This window comes from Schistocerca americana, chromosome 2 (assembly GCF_021461395.2).
Source record: "Schistocerca americana isolate TAMUIC-IGC-003095 chromosome 2, iqSchAmer2.1, whole genome shotgun sequence".
Classification (NCBI taxonomy): Eukaryota; Metazoa; Arthropoda; class Insecta; order Orthoptera; family Acrididae; genus Schistocerca; species Schistocerca americana.
The window spans coordinates 605872557-605894194 of record NC_060120.1 but is presented as its reverse complement, the minus strand read 5'-3'; the positions used below and the strand labels follow the sequence as shown (position 1 = coordinate 605894194).

The following is a 21638-nucleotide window of genomic DNA, read 5'->3' as shown; positions in this document are numbered from 1 at the left end:
GGTCGGCGCCCCAGTGGGTGTTGCTCAAGCATCTCAGAGCGTTGAGATGCCGCCAACACGTCTGTTTCAGCTGCCGGATATGAGGCAGCCAAGTCAACCGGGCATCGAAAACCACCCCCAAAAACCTGTGGGTCTCCACCACAGCAAGGAGTTCGTCGGCAAGATAAAGCCGCGGCTCAGGATGGACTGTTCGGCACCGGCAGAAATGCATAACGCAGGTCTTGGCTGCCGAAAACTGAAACCCATGCGCTACAGCCCAAGACTGCGCCTTACGGATAGCGCCCTGTAGCTGACGTTCAACAGCTGCAATGCCAGTAGAGCTGTAATAAAGGCAGAAGTCGTCAGCATACAGGGAAGCGGAGACAGAATTTCCCACGGCCGCAGCAAGCCCGTTAATGGCTATTAAAAACAGACAGACACTTAAAACAGAGCCCTGTGGCACACCGTTCTCCTGGACGTGGGAGGAACTATACGAGGCCGCGACTTGCACGCGGAAGGTACGACACGACAGAAAATTGCGGATAAAAATCGGCAGAGGACCCCAAAGACCCCATCCATGGAGCGTAGAAAGAATGTGATGACGCCACGTCGTATCGTACGCCTTCCGCATGTCGAAAAAGACAGCGACCAGGTGCTGACGGCGGGAAAAGGCAGTACGGATGGCCGACTCCAGGCTCACCAGATTGTCGGCGGCGGAGCGGCCTTTACGGAACCCACCCTGAGATGGAGCCAGAAGGCCCCGAGACTCCAGTACCCAATGCAAGCGCCGGCTCACCATCCGTTCAAGCAACTTGCAAAGAACGTTGGTGAGGCTAATGGGACGGTAGCTGTCCACCTCCAGAGGGTTCTTTCCAGGTTTCAAAACGGGGATGACAATGCCTTCCCGCCATTGCGACGGAAACTCCCCCTCGACCCAAAGACGGTTGTAAAGATCGAGAAGGCGCCGCTGGCAGTCCACTGAAAGGTGTTTCAGCATCTGACAGTGGATGCCATCTGGCCCAGGAGCGGTATCAGGGCAAGCAGCGAGGGCACTGCGAAATTCCCACTCACTAAATGGAGCATTGTAAGATTCCAGGTGGTTGGTGCGAAACGAAAGGCTCCGACGTTCCAGCCGCTCTTTAATGGAGCGGAAGGCCTGGGGGTAATTCGCAGAAGCGGAACTCATAGCAAAATGCTCTGCTAAGCGATTTGCAATGACGTCGGAGTCAGTACAAACTGCTCCACTCAGTGAGAGCGCAGGGACGCTGGCAGGTGGCCGATAGCCGTAGACGCGTCGAATCTTGGCCCAGACCTGCGAGGGAGTGACATGGAGGCCAATGGTGGACACATACCGCTCCCAGCACTCCTTCTTGCCTTGGCGGATAAGGAGGCGGGCCCGCGCACGCAGCCGTTTGAAGGCGATAAGGTGGTCGAGGGAGGGGTGTCGCTTGTGACACTGGAGCGCCCGCCGGCGATCTTTAATCGCTTCAGCGATCTCAGGCGACCACCAAGGCACAGCCTTCCGCCGAGGGGACCCACAGGAATGGGGAATGGCAGATTCGGCGGCAGTAACGATGCCGGTGGTGACCGATTGAACCACCGCATCAATGTCATCGGTAGAGAGAGGCTCAAAAGCGGCAGTGGAGGAGAACAAGTCCCAGTCAGCCTTATTCATAGCCCATCTGCTAGGGCGCCCAGAAGAGTGGCGCTGTGGTAGTGACAAAAAGATCGGAAAATGGTCACTACCACACAGGTCGTCATGCACACTCCATTGGACAGACGGTAAGAGGCTATGGCTACAGATTGAAAGGTCAATGGCGGAGTAGGTGCCATGCGCCACACTGAAGTGTGTGAAGGCACCATCATTTAACAGCGAGAGATCGAGCTGCGATAATAAATGCTCAACGATGGCACCTCGACCTGTTGCCACTGACCCACCCCACAGAGGGTTATGAGCGTTGAAGTCGCCCAATAGCAAGAAAGGTGGCGGCAATTGGGCGACCAGTGCAGCCAGGACATGCTGCGAGACATCACCATCCGGTGGAATGTAAAGACTGCAGACGGTAACAGCCTGTGGCGTCCACACGCGTACAGCGACAGCCTCTAAAGGCGTCTGGAGAGGGACAGACTCGCTGTGCAGAGTGTGAAGGACATATATGCAGACGCCACCAGACACCCTTTCATAAGCTGCTCGGTTCTTGTAATAACCCCGATAGCCACGGAGGGCGGGGGTTCGCATCGCCGGAAACCAAGTTTCCTGGAGAGCAATGCAGAAGAAAGGGCGAAGGCTGAGAAGTTGGCGGAGCTCAGCTAAATGGTGGAAAAAACCGCCGCAGTTCCACTGGAGGATGGTATTGTCCATGGCTGAGAAAGGCGTGAAAGGACTGGGAAGGCAATTTACGCCGCTTGTTCACTCACTGCCACCGATTCAGTACCCGGACGAGAGGCATCCATGGCGTCTGAGGGACCAGCGAGATCAAGGTCCTCAGCGGACGCTAGAATCTCGACTTCATCCTCAGACGCAGAGCGCGAAAGGTGCGGTGGGGTTGGTGCCACCGCAAGTTCTTTAGCCTTAGAGGTCTTTCTCTTGGACTTCTCTCGCTGAACCTTGGGTTTCACCGGCTGGGAAGGCTTCACTGATTCAGTCTCCGGGACAGAGGAGGATCGTGAAGCCCTACGCCCGGCTGCTGGTGAGGACTTATGCCACTGGTGGCCGTCATCCTTCCCGCTGGGGGAACCCCGGGAAGGGAGCGTCCCAAGGGAACTCTTACGGGCGAGAGTAGCCGAAGAAGTTAGGCGCTTCTCCGGCTGAGAAGCGGGGACGGACGTCCCCGACGGGTGGGAGGAGGTTGCTCCTGAGGTAGGTGGTGCAGGAGCAACCGGTTGGGGAGAGCCCCCCACGGGCAAGGGGGCAGAAGGAGTCGTACTGCTTATCGAGCTGGCTGGAAGTCTCGCAACTGATGGAGCTAGCACAGTTGTTGTAGCAGCTGCATACGAAGATGTCATTCTCACAGGATGGAGTCTGTCATATTTCCGTTTGGCCTCAGTATAGGTCAGCCGGTCCAGGGTCTTATATTCCATGATTTTGCGCTCTTTCTGAAAGACTGTGCAGTCAGGCGAGCAAGGTGAATGGTGCTCCCCGCAGTTGACGCAGATGGGAGGCGGGGCACATGGAGTATCGGGATGAGACGGGCGTCCGCAATCTCGACATGTGAGGCTGGAAGTGCAGCGGGAAGACATATGGCCGAACTTCCAGCACTTGAAGCACCGCATCGGGGGAGGGATATAGGGCTTGACGTCACATCGGTAGACCATCACCTTGACCTTTTCCGGTAACGTATCACCCTCGAAGGCCAAGATGAAGGCACCGGTAGCAACCTGATTGTCCCTCGGACCCCGATGAACGCGCCGGACGAAATGAACACCTCTACGTTCTAAGTTGGCGCGCAGCTCGTCATCAGACTGCAAAAGGAGATCCCTATGGAAAATAACACCCTGGACCATATTTAAACTCTTATGTGGCGTAATAGAAACGTTAACATCCCCCAACTTGTCACAAGCAAGTAACCTGCGGGACTGGGCGGAGGATGCCGTTTGTATCAGTACTGACCCAGAGCGCATTTTAGACAAGCCCTCCACCTCCCCAAACTTGTCCTCTAAATGCTCTACAAAGAACTGAGGCTTCACGGACATAAAAGATTCCCCGTCAGCTCTGGTACAGACGAGATACCGGGGCGAGTATCTTTCGCTCTCATTCATAGCCCTTCGTTCCTCCCATGGTGTGGCCAGGGAGGGGAACGATTTGGGGTCATACACATTAGCCTTGAATTGAGCCTTGGAACGCTTAGAGACTGCTGACGGCTGGCCGCCAGCAAGAGATGATGTACCACGCTTCATTGCGGGTCATCCGCCCTGATGCCACCTACTCCGACCAAGGGCCCTCCCCACGGGCGCCACCAGCCACAGCAAAGGCCACCTGGCAGGATGGCCATTGCCGGGAGTCCTGATGCCCCAGGGAGATGGGCATCTACTCCTTGGCATACGTGGGGAGTGAACGGCGCAGGCATCAGTAGAGCGATCCCTGTGTTGTCAGGGGGCTACAACCAAGAGGGTACATGGCGACCCCACCACAACGGACTGGCTACCGTGCTGGATCTTAGGTGCAAAAATGGCCAAGGTCGTCATCACAGTTAAAAGAAACACTGCAGAGTGCAGCGTGGTAAACGCCCAAGAGATCGAAAACGAGCGGGACACCATTGCAACGACGAGAAAGACGGCTATAGGTCTAATTGCACGAAGGATACAGTGCACCATGTAAGGTGCCCTTCCCCAATTGGCTCGCTCTTCGGAATAATTTAGATAGATGGAGGTCAAACCCGAGAGGGGACCATCACATAAGGCCGAAACGTTTGAGACTCCTTTTAGTCGCCTCTTACGACAGGCAGGAATACCGCGGGCCTATTCTTACCCCCGAACCCGCAGGGGGAGGTGGGGAAAGAGAGAGGGATAGCAGGGTGCCGGTGGCTGACAGTGCAGTGCTGCTCGGGAACGCACAGGGATAAAGTGGATAGAGATCAGGGCAGCTAATAGAGAGTAGGGCAGCTATGTGCAGTTGGGAGGTTAGACTGTGGGCTAGACATGGTGACTGCAGACCAACTGCAATTGTCGCCGTTATAATAATAACAACTGGTTTTTTTTCCCCCATGGTTTTCCCAAATTGTTAAGATGGATGCTCAGATGGTTCTATTGATAAGGCCTTGGCCGACTTCCTAGCCTAACATCGCCTAATTCTATACAATTTTATATAATATGTTTGATACATCCTAAACTGTTGTGCCAAATGGGCAAATGACATACTCCAAGACAAACAAATAAATAATAAAATATAATAAATTGGTGATCATTCACCATTCATTTTGATGTGAATTTGCCAGTATAAACCTCCATGACAATATAAATAAATGAATACAGGCAGCAAAACCAAAATCAACATGTAATGAAAATTTTGGCTTAATCGCAGTCTGGGATGTTCAAAGTCACCCGTTAATAGCTCCAGAATAATTAGTCAATACCAAAGCTGGAATAAAAGAATGGAAAATCCAGGATGGAATGTTTCTAATGTCTTGGCTTTTTTTGGTCGCTTGCTCTTGTCTTAACCTACAAACAAAAAGGAAATGTAATCAAAATGTAACCGAATACTTATTTCCTATCACTGAAAAGCTGGCTAAATATATGTCAAGCAAAATGGGCTCTTGGCAAGGATCTACTGCATAATGGTTGTTACTGACTCCTGAATGGTATGTTATGTGTAATTTGTAACAGTACTGTGTGAAAGACTGTAATCATGTTCGGCAAGGTAGTTTGTGTGTATACTGTTATGAATGTTTTTCAAAAAGAAAGTGAGAGAATGCTGATACTTACTTTTGAATAGCAGTATGAGATTACAGAAAAGAAGATCTTATCCACAGAATGGATTATAATCTCACGCCCTTCCTCAAAGGAGACACGATATTTAATTCAGGACACAGATGCACCATGGGTAATCAGGAATTTTGAACTATTTGTACACAACCACCTTTTTTCCCTTTCTGGACAAATTCTGGTAATGACATTTTCTTTTTCCCAACACCAAGATTCATATTGGCACTTCATGTTAGAGTTAGAATGCACTAATATGTATAAAATTCGCAGCAAACAGCAACCAGCAACCAGCAACCAGTAGCCAGAGAAGGTGCAGAATAGTATTAGAGGACATGGAAGCATGAACTTAACAAATTATATGATAAATTTACTACTTGAGAAAATTCAATATCCTTTGCTTTCAACATTTACAATGAATTGAGTATGATAATGTCCCCACTTGACATCTAGGTTGTTGTGACAGTCTGAGCTGTAGCATAGCTCAAGTTGTAAGTTTGGTTGGAATGTGACAATTAGGTAGCAAGTTGACAAAGTCAACGAATGTGAATACAAAATGTAGGTTCTGGTAACAGATTAATTTAAAATGCAGTAGGAGGAGGAGATGGGGGTTACATGAAATCTGAGCTACTGGTATTTAAACTTGTGTTTGGGTTTTAGGTATCAAAGGCTTTATATGTGGTATACAGGGCAACTGAAATGCGCAGTACCACATTTTGGAGTTGCATGTGTTGGGTTTTTGGTATCAAAGGCTTCATTTAAGCTATATAGGCCAAGGGAAATTTGCGATACTGCATTTCTGAGTTGGGTGTGTTGGTTTCTTGGTACTGAGGGTTCTGTTTGAGCTATATAGCTCTAGTGAAAAGTACGATTCCTGTAGTTTTTATGTTTGTAGAATATGTCGTATTTTGAGAAATTTTGGTGTAGAGTTTTGTGGATAATATTTGTTTTGGCACTGTGCTGTTTTTCGTATAGATTTATATTTAGATTGCCCCAACCCTAAACCCCAACTTCCTGACATTGTCACATCAGTTTCATTTTAGGCTACTGTTAGAGTGAAATATTTTCATGTTGTTTTTATTTTTGTACACATTTCTCTGTAGATACATTACGGTTGATGACGTCATGGGTCACAGCAGACAGGTGGAATCTGACACTTCCATAATGCCTAAAACTATGTTGAAGTTTCTTTAAAAAGCATGTGAAAAGGTATATTGTAAATTTGGTTAGAGAAACAACTGACAAAGGAAATTATGAATATAACAAAGTAAATTATCTTATACTGGGTAGAAACCACATTTAGGCTCAATCCATACCAAGTGGTCCAGCACTGGTTGCTTGACCATCTCAGAAAAATATTATATTTGCTGGGTGAATTCCCCAATGTTTAGTAGTCACAAAAATATTTAAAAAAAATTGTTTATTATTTTGAAATGGCAGCCATATTTGTAAGCATCTACATTTTTTACAATTATTCAGTAGTGGATTGTCCTAAGCCTTTCAGATAAAATGCATTTAGTTCAGCACACTCTGGGCTACAAATTAACACTATTATCACTTAGCTGAATGTATTCTTTAATATATTTTTATCAGTTCAAACTTATCAGCCACAAATTAAGAAAACTCAATGTTTTAACAGTAGTTTTCCAAAGAAAGATTAATTGCTCAGCTTTAATATTTTTCTGCTATTACACTGTATAGTATAGTTACTTTTTATATAGTATCAATGGCAAGCAGCTGACACTTAAAAAAATACACTATTCAAAAAAAGGGGACTTTTTTTTAAATTTTTCCATTTTGTGGCCTGCAATATCTTTGTTGGGGGACCAGATAAAAATCTGAAACTTTCACAGTTAATAGACCTTTATGACATCAACCTCAGTATAAATTGCAACTTTGAGATTCAATTGTAAGTTATGGCGAAAAAATTACAAACATGAGTCAAAAACTCATTTTTTAACATCTGCAATATCTGGTAGGCTAATCAAATAAAGTATACCAACTGCTTAATGTAACACACCACATTACACTAGATATTGATTATTTGTCAAAACAATGCTGTGGTAATTGTTTCAGCAGGCTAACAATTGCATCTGCAAGCCTATACAAGTCTGATTGTTGTCTTCCCCCTTACACCAACAATTGTCGACTCACACTTATTTAGCAAGAAGTTCTTGAAGTGCGCAGCTGAAAATGGTGTCTCAATGTTCTGTTGGTGTTATTATTAATGAAGCATGTCATAAAAGCGTGTACAGAGTGTATCCTAAAGCCATTACTTTAATTGAAGATTACAGTGAAGAAGAAAAGTGTTGTTTTACTTACAAGTCAGCCCAGAGGTCAAACCAACAAGCAAGTACCATGAAATACTTAAAATAATTTCATCACCTTTTTAGTCAGTCTTGCATGGACCCTTTTGAGAAACAAAAGAAACCTATAACAAAAGGTCTGCGAGAAATAACATTTGATCATTATTCTAAAAATAAAAGCCCTTTTGTCAATCCCATACCAGGAAAAACATTGTGTCCAACATGTTATTCTAAGATATTTGTAATTCACACGAGAAAGGATAGTGAAACCTCAGATACACAATTTTGTGATTTATCAGCAACCATTAAAAAAGTAGATACAGCTTGTGAAATCCTGGGTATATCGCCCGCTAGTAAAGTCAGAAAACTAAGTCAATATAAAAGACCAAGTGCCTTGTATACAAAAACTGAGAAAGTGGCAGCTACAGCCAAAAAGAATTTGGAAGTTTCATTTAAAAATACAGTTTGTACTAAAACAGATGGAAGTTCTAAAACTTCACCAACCGGATATGATGATTTGATAGAAAAACTAAATGCTGTACTTCAAACAAAGAGGATAAAATTAAGATTATCAGTTTACTGCCAAATTATTGGAGTCGAGCAAAAGTTAGTGATGAATTTAATGTGTCAGAACGTCTTGTTAAGTTAACAAGGCAATTAGTAAAAGAACAGGGAATTTTACCAGCATTACAAAAGAAAAGTCCATCTAATTTGGTAGATGAAAACACAATCAATAAAGTTGTAAAGTATTATGATGATGACAATAACAGCAGTTTGATGTCTGGCAAAAAAGACTGTGTTTCTGTGAAGGAAAATGGTTCTAAGATTCAAAGACAAAACACGTTAATATTGAGTAATTTAACTGAACTATTCACTGAATTTAAAAAAGAAAATCCCGGCATTAAAATTGGAAGATCAAAGTTTTACAATTTGAGACCAAGATTGTGTAGTGTTGCAGGGGCATCTGGCACCCATAATGTTTGTGTTTGTTTGTATCATCAGAACGTAAAGTTGATGATAGTTGGGGCTAATCATAGAGTTGACTATAAAGACCTTTTGGAAGTTATGGTATGCAGTATTGACAGTTACAATTGTATGATCAAGGGAAAATGTGAAGATTTTCCAGGCAAACAAGCCTTACTTGAAATATTTGAAGAATCCGAAGAAGATGATTTGATGCCTGACAATACAAAATACAAACAATGGGTGACACAAGACAGAACTGAAATGGTGACAGTCATAAAATCATGAGAAGAGTTTTTTGAAGTGTTGGTGGCTAACCTTGAAAATCTGAAAATGCATGCATTATTTTATTGGAAAAGCTAAAAGTAAATTTTTGAAAGACAAAAAGCAAAAACTTGGCAGCTGATGAATGCTTAGTTCTTGCTGACTCTTCAAAAAATTATTCCTTTGTTTTTATAGATGAAGTACGAGGGCACAACTGGGTAAACTAACAGGCCACAGTTCATCCATTTGTATTCTATTATAAAGGTGAAGATAAATTGATGAGCCACAGCTTTTGTATCATAAGTGACTACCTTGAACACAACACTACAGCAGTGCTCATTTTTTAACTAAAATTAACAACCTAGATTAAACAGCACCACCCTTCCATAAAAAAACTGATTTACTTTTCGGATGGGGCAGCAAGTCAATATTTGGGGGGGGGGGGGGGGGGGGGGAATCTCCTTTCATAAAGAAGATTTTGGGTTTGATGTAGAATGGCACTTTTTCGTTTCATGCCATGGGAAGAATCCTTGTGATGGTGTCGGGGGTACAACAGAGCGAGCTGTCACAAAAGCAAGTCTGCAACAGACCGATGACAATCATATCATAACACCTCAAGAAATGTTTGAATTATGTAAAAAACATATTAAAGGAACTACCTATGTTTTTGTACAATGTGAGGAAATACAATACGTCTATATTCAGTGTCTTGAAAGAAAGATACAACACTTGTCAGAAAATTAAAGGCACTCGATATTTTCATTGTTTTGTACCCCATTCAGACAACTTACTGAAGAGTAAGATCACATCAACTTCGCCTGATAGTGAACTTCATCAGTGTGGAAATCTTGCACAACTGGTTCTTCAAAATAAAGACATAGTGGCTTGTGTTTACGATGAACAGTGGTGGATTGGTGAAGTTGATAATATTGACTGTCAAAACCAAGATGAACATGTATTTTATCACCCTCCAGGATCAAGGACATCTTTTAAAAAAATTGAGAAGGATCAAGGTTGGATGCCACTTAAAAATGTACTAAGGAAGCTGTCTCCCTTGGAATTTACAACTGTGACTGTGCAAACTTATAATCTAACACCCAAACTGAGTGAACAAATTTCTCAATGTCAATGAGCGACGTACTAAAAACAAATAACAAGAGAACAATATAATGTAATTAGCAGCCTTATTTTCAATAAGAAAAAGTAAGGAATCATAGATATGATTAAATTATATACTGTAACTGATATATTTTATTCCATAAGCCTAGATATCACAAATGTTAAAATAACGTGTTTTTGACTCATGTTTGTAATTTTTTTCCATAGCTTCCAACTGAATCTCTAAGTTGAAATTTATACTGAAGTTGATATCATGAAGGCCTATTAACTGTGAAAGTTTCAGATTTTTATCTGGTCCTCAAACAAAGATACTGCAGGGCACAAAATGGAAAAATTAAAAAATATCCCTTTTTTTAAAAAAATAGTGTATTTTGAAGTGCAAGCTGCTCATAATTGATACTCTATAAAAAGTAGCCTAGCTATAATATACAGTGTAATAGCAGAAAAAATATTAAAGTGGAGAAATTAATCTTTCTTTGGAAAACTACTGTTAAAAAATTGAGTTTTATTTTAATTTGTGGCTGATAACTTTGAACTATTAAAAATATATTAAAGAATACATTCGGCTAAGTGATAATGGTGTTTATTTGTAACTCAGAGTGTGCTGAACTAAATGCATTTTATCTGAAAGGCTTAGGATAATCCACTGCTGAATATCTGTGAAAAATTTAGATGCTTGTGAATACGAAAAAAACGCATGTGGCCTGGTACAAGTATGGCTGCCATTTCAAAATAATAAACAATAAATTTTTTAAAAAATATTTTTGTGACTACTAAACATTGAGGAATTCACCCAGCAAATATAAATTTTTTCTGAGATGGTCAAGCAACCTTTTTTCAAAATAAAATTTCAGACCTAATACCAGATAAGGTGCAAAAGACATCTGAGGTATGCAGAATGGCAAGCACCAAGAGATGACAAAGTTCCATCAGAACTGTTTTACAGTTGGAGGAAAATTCATACTACAGGAAGCTGCAATATTATTTACAGAATGTTTGCAAAAGAAAGCATATCTCCAAACTTTATCCAGAGCAGTGGATGTCACATGGTTGATGATAATAAGTCTTTGATCGTCATTTTAATACAACAAATATTAAATTAATTTGCCCTTTAAACTGCCAGTTACTGCAAGTAGACATTAATGTTCCCTTTTCGTACACTTGTTCTCTTTCATTATATCACAGTCAGACTCACACAGTGGAAAACAAGGCGCATTTTGTGTCTATTTCTAACTTCCCATTTCATCAATAAACAGTACTGTTTCTTGTACAATGTATAAGGTTATTTATGTGTGTTTCCACTTGCTGGTAGAGACATGTTGTAGGTACTGTGAAGACGTATAATAATGCTGAAGAATGCTGCCTTACCTTGCCTTGAAATATCTAACATCATTGTACATTCCATCATGCTTTCCTCTATGTGGCTCATCCCAGTCAATACCCAGCCATATTCCTTTAGTTGGTGGCACTTCTCCAATGTACTTCACAGTTCCATATGAACCACTGCATTCTATGCGCTGACCCAACTGAAGTAATGAGAACTCATCTTTTGTCGTGTTCCCAGGAATATTTGGGCCAATCATTATCAAGACAAAACTGAAATATAAACACAACTTAAAGACACAAATTCAGAATTTGACAATAGCATTTTCAAACTGTTGTGACTATATATCTCTGCAAATTCTTTTTACTGATAGGTCTCGCTCTCACTGGCATCTAAATGATCTTAAATGGAACATTAAATCGGTTTAATATCAAAGGTGTGTTATTCTAATAGGGCACCTGTCAAATCGGTCCACATATAAGAAAAAAACATATGTAAAGGTTGGATCGCAGTCGTAAATATAAACTGTAAAATACTACTGGTATCTCAGACGTCATATCCACTACACGCACTTTATTGATTCACTGAACAAATATGTTTTGTTTCTTTCAGCTTAAATAAATTTCCTTCGCATCCAGCCAGTATGAGTCCTTTCAACTTCTCTTCAAGATAAGTGTTTAAAATGGCTGTGTCATTCGGCCTGTTTTTCATATTACTGGAGAACAGGGCTCTTCAGTTCTAAACTCGAAGAATTCCTCGTTCGGATAAACACGTTTGCAGTACCTTTGACAATGTGCATCCCATGAGCTATTGACACACCCGCAACAAACGCTGACGCGCTTCATTATAGTGAAGTAACTAAACAATCTGTACTCAATTCACATAGTGTAACGAGCAGACGCTATTTCATTTAATACTTTCTACGCAATCAGTAATATTTTTATAACCATGCCACATTACACTCAATACAAACTTCACTAATGAAAATACATTTCAGGCTACAAAGAAGTGTGTAATTTGTTTATAATGTCTACAAAGGAAATTCATTACGCTAAACAGCATAAAAATATCAAGCTACCATTCATTTGACGTTCACAATTTTGTGCCGTTTACTGTATTCGAAGGAGCATAAGACTGTTTTATCTCTGGATCACCATGGAATTACTCAAGGATGTTTGTGGAAAGAATCTTCCTTTCACATTTCAGCAGTATTTATTTTATTATTTGAAAATTGTAGTTTGAATTAATGTTTGCTAATCGGTTAGAAAAATATTGCTATTACTTTCCCAGACTTTGGTGAAGCCAATCGCTGAACCGCTTCGCATATGTTTTACAACTAGCAGAGAAAGGGTGCTGAACATAATAGAGTACAGTTGGTTTCGGAAAAAACAAATTACAATAGGTTCTTCCAACAAATTATTGACGAAAAAGACAAACAGAATACTGATATGGTTACCGAGGAGTGCCTGCAAAATCTATATTCTGCAAATCAACATGAAGGTTTGTGCCAGAAGTGCATTTTATATCTATGACATACGACGATTTTCTCTTACGTTCCCCGTCAACATAAGCTACAAAAGTTCCACCCGCAAACATCCAACCTGAAGAAAAAAAAAAAAGGAAACTTGGGTATTTTCGATCTGTGGTCTTCACAAAGCAATTTGATTATTTAAGGAAAAAACTGGATGTAAGTGGTGAAAGAGTATACAGGGTGAGTCACCTAACATTACCGCTGGATATATTTCGTAAACCACATCAAATACTGACGAATCGATTCCACAGATCGAACGTGAGGAGAGGGGCTAGTGTAATTGGTTAATACAAACCATAAAAAAATGCACGGAAGTATGTTTTTTAACACAAACCTACGTTTTTTTAAATGGAGCCCCGTTAGTTTTGTTAGCACATCTGAACATATAAACAAATACGTAATCAGTGCCGTTTGTTGCATTGTAAAATGTTAATTACATCCGGGATATTGTAACCTAAAATTGACGCTTGAGTACCACTCCTCCGCTGTTCGATCGTGTGTATCGGAGAGCACCGAATTACGTAGGGATCCAAAGGGACCGGTGATGGACCTTAGGTACAAAAGAGACTGGAACAGCACATTACGTCCACATGCTAACACCTTTTTATTGGTATTTTTCACTGACGCACATGTACATTACCATGAGGGGTGAGGTACACGTACACAAGTGGTTTCCGTTTTCAATTACGGAGTGGAATAGAGTGTGTCTCGACATGTCAGGCCAATAGATGTTCAATGTGGTAGCCATCATTTGCTGCACACAATTGCAATCTCTGGCATAATGAATGTCGTACACACCGCAGTACACCTGGTGTAATGTCGCCGCAGGCTGCCGTAATGCGTTGTTTCATATCCTCTGGGGTTGTAGGCACATCACGGTACACATTCTCCTTTAACATACCCCACAGAAAGAAGTCCAGAGGTGTAAGATCAGGAGAACGGGCTGGCCAATTTATGCGTCCTCCACGTCCTACGAAACGCCCATCGAACATCCTGTCAAGGGTCAGCCTACTGTTAATTGCGGATTGTGCAGGTGCACCATCATGCTGATACCGCATACGTCGACGCGTTTCCAGTGGGACATTTTCGAGCAACGTTGGCAGATCATTCTGTAGAAACGCGATGTATGTTGCAGCTGTTTGGGCCCCTGCAATGAAGTGAGGACCAATGAGGTGGTCGCCAATGATTCCGCACCATACATTTACAGTCCATGGTCGCTGTCGCTCTACCTGTCTGAGCCAGCGAGGATTGTTCACGGACCAGTAATGCATGTTCCGTAGATTCACTGCCCCGTGATTTGTGAAACCCGCTTCATCGGTAAACAGGTAGAACTGCAACGCATTCTCTGTTAATGCCCATTGACAGAATTGCACTCGATGATTAAAGTCATCACCATGTAATTACTGATGTAGCAACACTTGAAACGAGTGAAAGTGGTGACGATGCAGTATGCGCATGACACTACTTTGACTCAGTCCACCGGCTCTCGCAATGTCCCATGTACTCATGAGTGAGTCCATGGCAACAGCAGCTAATACACCAACTGCACCCGCTTCTCCTGTGACGGGCCTGTTACGGACCCGTTTGCGTGTTACGACCATACCTGTTGCATACAGTTGGCGGTAGATGTTTTGCAATGTGCAGCATGTTGGATGCTCTCTGCCCGGGTACCGTTCTGCATACACCCTGCAGGCTTCAGCTGCATTTCGTCGACACACGCCATAGATGAGTATCATCTCCGCCTTTTCAGAGTTCGAATACACCATGGTCACAGTTCCTACAACACTACACTATCACAGACTGGTAACACGGTGTACTACAGTTGGTCTGCATGCAGAGACGAATGCAGAATAACAATAGCAGCAAGCACTACATGCGGACACTGCGACAGCTAGACCAAACCACAACAGTGCACTACAGCCACACTCGTAAACACAGTCGTCATCGTAAACATGTCCCTGCAGATGCTGCTCGCCGACCATGGCCCGTGTTTGTTACAACACGCAACTGAACGTCGGAGGTTTCAAGCATCAACTTTAGGTTACAATATCTCCAGATGTAATTAACATTTTACAATGCAACAAACGGCATTGATTACGTATTTGTTTATATGTTCAGATGTGCTAACAAAACTAACGTGGTTCCATTTTAAAAAACGTAGGTTTGTATTAAAAAACATACTTCCGTGCATGGTTTGTATTAAACAATTACACTAGCTCCTCTCCTCACCTTCGGTCTGTGGAATCGGTTCGTCAGTATTTGATGTGGTTTACGAAATATATCCAGCGGTAACGTTAGGTGACTCACCCTGTATACAACAATGGCAATGTCATACGAAGTTGGAAATTGGAAAATTTTCTAGAACAAGAGATGCTGAGTTTACTCATCAATTTGAAGGACATAATCTAAATGTAGAACATCAAATTTCTGAAGAAAAATGGAGGGTGTGCGCGCGGGCTCTTTTTCCCGTGGTGGCACATTGGAGTGTGAATGTATAGTGCGAGAGAACTTACTGTCCTCCCCTTGTTTCCACTCACAATAACTAGACGGAACAAGTTGTCTGTTATAATTGTTTATTACATTAAACGTTACAACTTGCACAGGCAGCGCGCCAACTGCGGCTCCTGGCTTAGCTGGAAGACATACACGCCCGTCCGCTACGGGGTCTCGCAGCTACCTGCTCGGCCGTTACAACGGCTAATCCTACCTGTGCACACAAAGGACCTGGGAGGTCCACTTCCGCACATAGGTTGCAAATTCTTCCGACAGGGAGCAGACTATACTGGACAGTCTGACCTGGCCAGTCTGAAGCTGCCACTAGATGGCAGTTGGAGTGAGTAGCAGAGTCCAAACATACTCCCACTCTAAAATGAGTTTTCTCATTTTACAAATACCAAAATTTTAACAAACAACAAAACCAAAACAAGTAAACAATAAAAAATATAACTAGGTACAAGATCAATGCACATAAAACATGAATACACTAACATTTTTTACAAATAACCAACATTTTAACAAACACCAACACCAAAACAAGTAAACAATAAAAATATAACTAGACACAATATCAATGCACATAAAACATGAATATACTAACATTTGGGATGCCCACATCACCAAACACCACTGTCATGCTGCATGTGAAACACGATGGGTACTAACATGCAGGACACAAAACAATAGAGTATTAATATTATACTGCATAAAAACATGAAATCAATACTAACAGCAGTTAGTCCACAAGAAACATCCACAGCCTCCCAAGCCGATTTTACGAATTATGAGGTTATTCCAGTAACTGACAATTTGGCAGTGGCTCTGTATCATATATCACTACACAGATCTGAGGGAACACTTAACTGATTCACTGTTTAGGTAGGGGACACAATTTTGCTATAGGCCTCTTAATATGCCCATTAGCAGTTTTTACCATTACCACACGCACACACTTATCAGGACTGGGAAACAGCTGGTCAATGACACCCAGCCTCCACACCAAGGGAGGCAAATTATCCTCCTTGACCAGCACATGATCGCCGATCTGGGGTTGCCATGCTCCTTCCGATGTCCATTTTTTGCGTTGCTGCAGATCATGTATATATTCTGTGGACCACTTCTTCCAAAAGGACTGATGCAACTGCTGCACAAGTTGCCATCTGTGCAACCTGTTGGCGGGAACCTCAAGGACAGAGGGTTCAGGATGAGCACAAAGGGGCTGTCTGATTAGGAAATGACCAGGAGTGAGAGCAGCAGGAGAATCTAGGTCATCAGAGAGAAGACACAATGGCCTTGAATTCAAGCATGCTTCTATCTGAATTAACACAGTAGTCAGTTCTTCAAATGTCAACACTGCATTGCCGATGACGCGTTTGAGAGGCGACTTCATGCATTTGATTCCTGCCTCCCAGAGTCCACCAAAGTGAGGGGCACGAGGTGGAGTGAACCTCCAACTGATTCCCTCTGAGGTCGAATAATTCACCACACCTTCAACAGTAACATCGTTGGAGAGAAAACGTTTAAGCTCATTGTCTGCACATACAAATGTGGTACCATTGTCACTGTACATGTGAGAAGCTTTCCCTCTTCTTGCAATGAATCTCCTGAGGGTGGCCAAAAATGAACTTGTTACCAAGTCACTAACTAATTCTAAGTGGATGGCCTTGGTTGCCATGCAAATGAATAAAGCAATATAAGCCTTGGTGGTAACTTTACTCCGCCTTCCACCATGCTTTACAGCAATAGGACCTGCATAATCTACTCCACAGTGCTGGAATGGATGAGACTGGTTTACTCTAGCTGCAGGTAGCTGACCCATGAGTTGAACTACTGTCTTGGACTTAAGCCTAAAGCATTTTAAACATTTTGTGATAACTCCCTAGACTGTGTTACGGCCAATGGGGATCCAAAACCTCCTACGCAACATAGCCAACAAAATTTGTGACCCAGCATGCAACAGATTTTCATGTTCACGTATTATGAGAGTTTTGTCAAATGATGTATAGGCGGTACGATAATAGGATGGCGCTCATCATACGGTACATCAGCATTCATTAATCTCCCTCCCACTCGTAAAATACCTTCGGCATCAACAAACGGGTGCAAATCCCTTAATTTGCTATAATGTGGAATAGGGGAGCTGGCCTTCAACAAAGCGATCTCATTACCATATTCATGCATGAATGCAGCGTATTCCTTCTGCAGATTCGGTTGCCTTTTAAACCTCCTCTCAAGATGGGCCAATCTCCGAGATGCTTGTTGTCGTGATTCGCCTAATGATTTACCGTCAGGTTTCATTGGTAGTCGAAGCACAAATCTCCCTTCTTCATCTCGTGCCGTGTGGCGCTGAAAGTGAGCCTCACATATTTTACCCTGCTTACTAATCGTTTTCGTAGACAGTTCCTCTAACTCCCAAAATCTTTGCAGTTTGGCATCTAAATTGTCACCTCTAACAAAGCACGAGGTCACTGTAGAACGAGGCATGTTGCATGAAACTGAAGGCATCCTACCAGACAAAATCCAGCCAAATTTTGTTTCGACCAGTGAGGGATGACCTGGTTTCACCAGCCTTTCCTTACAAACAACGTCAAAGAAAACCTCAGCACCAAGAATTATATCTACTGTGGCAGGTTTGTTGAATTCTGGATCAGCGAGCGGAAGATTACATGGGACACTCCAGGACCTTGTGTCTATCTTGCTCGCTGGTAGGTCACTGGTGACATGATCTACGACAGCACAAGTGGTTCTGACACGAAAGTCGTTGACCCTAGACGATAGTTCAACATCACAAGTGTAAGACACTGAGGCAGCAAAGGCATTGTTTATGCCCTTCACAGGAAACGAATGTTTACTTCGTTTCAGTTTTAATTTCTCTGCCATGCCCTTAGATATAAAGGATAGCTCACTCGCACTATCTAGCAGAACTCTGCAAACCTGCTGTCTACCCATGCTGTCTTTAATGTCGACAACAGCTGTTGCCAACAAAACATTACAATGGGTGTTTGCCTTCCCGTTCGTAGTTTGATGGGCCAGGGAATGGCCTCCTGGTTCACTATTCTGCCCATTCCTTGGTTCAGCAGGCTTGTGGAGCAGTATGTTGTGCCTTCCTTTACAGGTCTTACATGGAGAAATCCTGCATTTAGTCGAGAAATGACCAGAGCGGATGCACAAAAAACAAAGCTTATTTTTTGTGACATATGCCCGCCGCTCATCGACATTTAGTGCTTGAAACTCCTTGCATTTAGTGATAGTATGAGGTTCACTACAAAAATTACATGATTCCTCAGCATCAGCATTAGCGAGATGAGCCCTCCTCACATGTCTTGTTTGATTTAAATTATTGACATTTCCTTGCAAATCCCTTGAGGTGTTATCCCTGAACCTGATCAACTCAAGGGCCTGACATTTTGTTTCCAAAAAATCTATTAGTTGATTTAATGTGGTGAATGTCGACCCAGACATCTTTACCTCCCACTCATGACGATCTGTGGGTTGCATACTGGACAGAATCTCTTCCGAAAGAATAACTTCATGAAGTGGAACATCAGGTTTGAGAGCTTCTAAGGCCTTCAAATGGCTGCATACTTGATTAATTAGTTGCCTATAATCGCTCGCTGCGCCATGGCCGACTGTAGGCAAGGCCAACAAAGCCTTAGCATGTCTGGCTGCAATTATTTTTGGGTTATTATACCTCTGCGTAATAAGTCCCCAGGCTATCGCTAGATTTCCTGCTGTGACATGTATATGTTTCAAAAGGTCTTTAGCTTCACCTTGCAAAGACGAATTAAGGTAGTGAAGTTTTTGAACGTCATCAATTGAATTGTTATTCATGATGAGACTCAAAAACGTATCCCTGTATGATGACCACTTAAGGTAGTCACCTTCAAAATTTGGCAAGTTAATAGCGGGTAGTTTCAGAGAACTGACACTGCCTGATGGATTCGAGCCCAAAGGCTGCGGAAGCTGGGTGTACCTCTTCATTGAACCCTTGAGAGTGGATTCAACAAAGTCCCACGAATCCTCGAATTCTGCCCTGTCCTTACTGTGATCTGCAGATTCGTCTTCAATTTCCAGTCGTGTTTGAGACGACTCAAAATCAGTCCGAACCCGAGTCAACCGATTTAATTTTCATTCCAACATTTCGATGCTGGCACTGTCTGCAGACTGCACAAAGCTCGCTAAGCGCGCGAGAGCGGCCTTTGCTACACCTCTCTGCTTGACTAATTTTGTTTTCTCTGAGGGCTCCATTTTAGGACCAGGAAGATGATAGCAGGAAGCCAACTGTTGCACTTACCAGGCTGCAGCGGCAGTACGGACTGGAACAGCAGCGGTGTCACGGTCACGGGCACTGGCAGCTGGCGTGGTAGGCGCTGCAGTCTCCGGCGGCGCGAAGTTTCGGCGGGAGCAGGAGGTGACGTCACCGATGATGCTGGCACCGACACGTTTGTGTGCCTCTCGCGTTTGAATTAGAGACACATTAAATGTTCACAAATATGTCCCCGATCGCCGTCGTTAAGGCTGTTATTGTCGAAGTCCCGAACAGGCCTTGGGACTCGATAGCAGTCAACAACGAAACCGATAACGTGCGCAGCTCACACGTGGTTTTTTAGAAGTTCACAAATACCAGAAAACAAATCCGCGCGAACGTAAATTCCGCGTGGTCACTAATCCGGCCCGGAGGACCAAAAAATGTGCGCGCGGGCTCTTTTTCCCGTGGTGGCACATTGGAGTGTGAATGTATAGTGCGAGAGAACTTACTGTCCTCCCCTTGTTTCCACTCACAATAAGTAGACGGAACAAGTTGTCTGTTATAATTGTTTATTACATTAAACGTTACAACTTGCACAGGCAGCGCGCCAACTGCGGCTCCTGGCTTAGCTGGAAGACATACACGCCCGTCCGCTACGGGGTCTCGCAGCTACCTGCTCGGCCGTTACAACGGCTAATCCTACCTGTGCACACAAAGGACCTGGGAGGTCCACTTCCGCACATAGGTTGCAAATTCTTCCGACAGGGAGCAGACTATACTGGACAGTCTGACCTGGCCAGTCTGAAGCTGCCACTAGATGGCAGTTGGAGTGAGTAGCAGAGTCCAAACAGAGGGAAAATTTTGAAGACGAGGAAAGAAGAGAAGATCTAGAAACAGAAAAAAGAGATCCACAAGAGGATCAAAATATATTTATGAAACCAAGAAATCGAATAGGTTTTAATGACTGTGTCACACTCACATACAAGGAATATGCACTGAAGTGGAAGATAAGTAAAATTAGATAAGGCTATAAATATAAAGAAAGATTCACTGAAGAAAAATTGAACATTTACACTGATGAAAAAAACTGCTCATGGGAAAGATATAATTGAAGGAAAATGGAGTATCTACAATTAGGGGTTGTGGAAAGTAGAAAGCTATGTTAGTTGCAAGAGAGTGTCAACATGATCAATGGATAAGGGATTTTAAAGAGGTTTTTAGGTGCTTGAAGAAATTAGTCCCCTTAGATTACTATTTGCACTTGCAATAGCATAATATTTTAGAATTATGGCCTTTAATTTCAAAACTGCCTTTCATGATGGTGATCTGAAGGATCAAGTAATCGTGGAAGTTCCAGAGGGATACAAAGCACTTGGGAGAAATTACCTGCTCGAAAAGGCACTGTACTGATTAAAACCAACTAACAAGCGCCTTTGGAGTGTAATAAGACACTGAATGTGATTCGTAAGAATGCAGAGGTCATCCAACTGAAATCTGACCATTGCTGTTACAAATCAGATACTGAATAGAAAATGTATCTAGCTGCATGTGTTGATGATGGTACTTAATTTGGATGCAACACCAGTGAAACGGAAATCTCCTGCAAAAACTGAAGAAAATTTTTTAGATTACAATTAATGAAAAACCAAAAATGTTTCTTGGACTTGACAAGGTACAGAACGGAAAATTCAAAAACAAATCCATTTTCACTACAAGGAGAAAATGCAACAAAGTTATACAGCTTATTGTAATTAGTTAGTTATAGTTGGGGTCACAACCAATGGCAGTAGTGTTTAGGCTTGTTCTGCACATCTATGTCACATGTTTTCCAACAGCCAATCAGCGTTCAGCAGTATTCTGACCGCTATACTATGAATGTCACAGGTGGTGTGGCCATAAAACGTGATCATAGCGACTTATTTAGTTAATTTTTATTCCATTAGTTCTTGTTGTCATCGCTTATGTTGGCGGTAAGCGCAAAATTCTTCA

General features: G+C 42.8%; 3 protein-coding genes across 5 annotated transcripts in view; all 3 read right to left on the bottom strand.

Moving 5' to 3' along the window:
- The window catches only part of LOC124595823 (tubulin-specific chaperone E), a 67820-nt gene extending 55121 nt beyond the window's left edge, over nt 1–12699 (bottom strand). For 2 of the 3 annotated variants that reach the window (XR_006978251.1, XM_047134716.1), the window contains exons 1-2: nt 12452–12599; nt 11418–11645 (exon numbers count right to left, since the gene is read on the bottom strand). Coding sequence is in view for 2 of the 3 variants with exons in the window: in XM_047134716.1 (XP_046990672.1) it covers nt 11418–11632 (215 nt within the window). In the remaining variant the exon portion in view is untranslated. Of the gene's footprint in view, nt 1–11417; nt 11646–12451; nt 12600–12655 lie in introns of those variants that run through there. The other variant, XM_047134717.1, reaches the window with a different exon arrangement.
- Nucleotides 12700–16268: 3569 nt separating this feature from the next.
- Nucleotides 16269–17219, bottom strand: LOC124594241. The gene has a single exon (XM_047132605.1). The coding sequence runs from the start codon at nt 17217–17219 to the stop codon at nt 16269–16271; it is 951 nt and encodes a 316-aa protein (XP_046988561.1).
- A 158-nt stretch (nt 17220–17377) lies between these two features.
- LOC124594240 lies at nt 17378–18349 on the bottom strand. Its single transcript, XM_047132604.1, has one exon. The coding sequence runs from the start codon at nt 18347–18349 to the stop codon at nt 17378–17380; it is 972 nt and encodes a 323-aa protein (XP_046988560.1).
- Between the last annotated feature and the right edge of the window lie 3289 nt (nt 18350–21638).

What these genes read in the sequence shown, in the direction of transcription:
- LOC124594241 (XM_047132605.1), bottom strand. Translation starts at nt 17,219, where the DNA reads ATGGGTCAGCTACCTGCAGCTAGAGTAAACCAGTCTCATCCATTCCAG.
- LOC124594240 (XM_047132604.1), bottom strand. Translation starts at nt 18,349, where the DNA reads ATGGGTAGACAGCAGGTTTGCAGAGTTCTGCTAGATAGTGCGAGTGAG.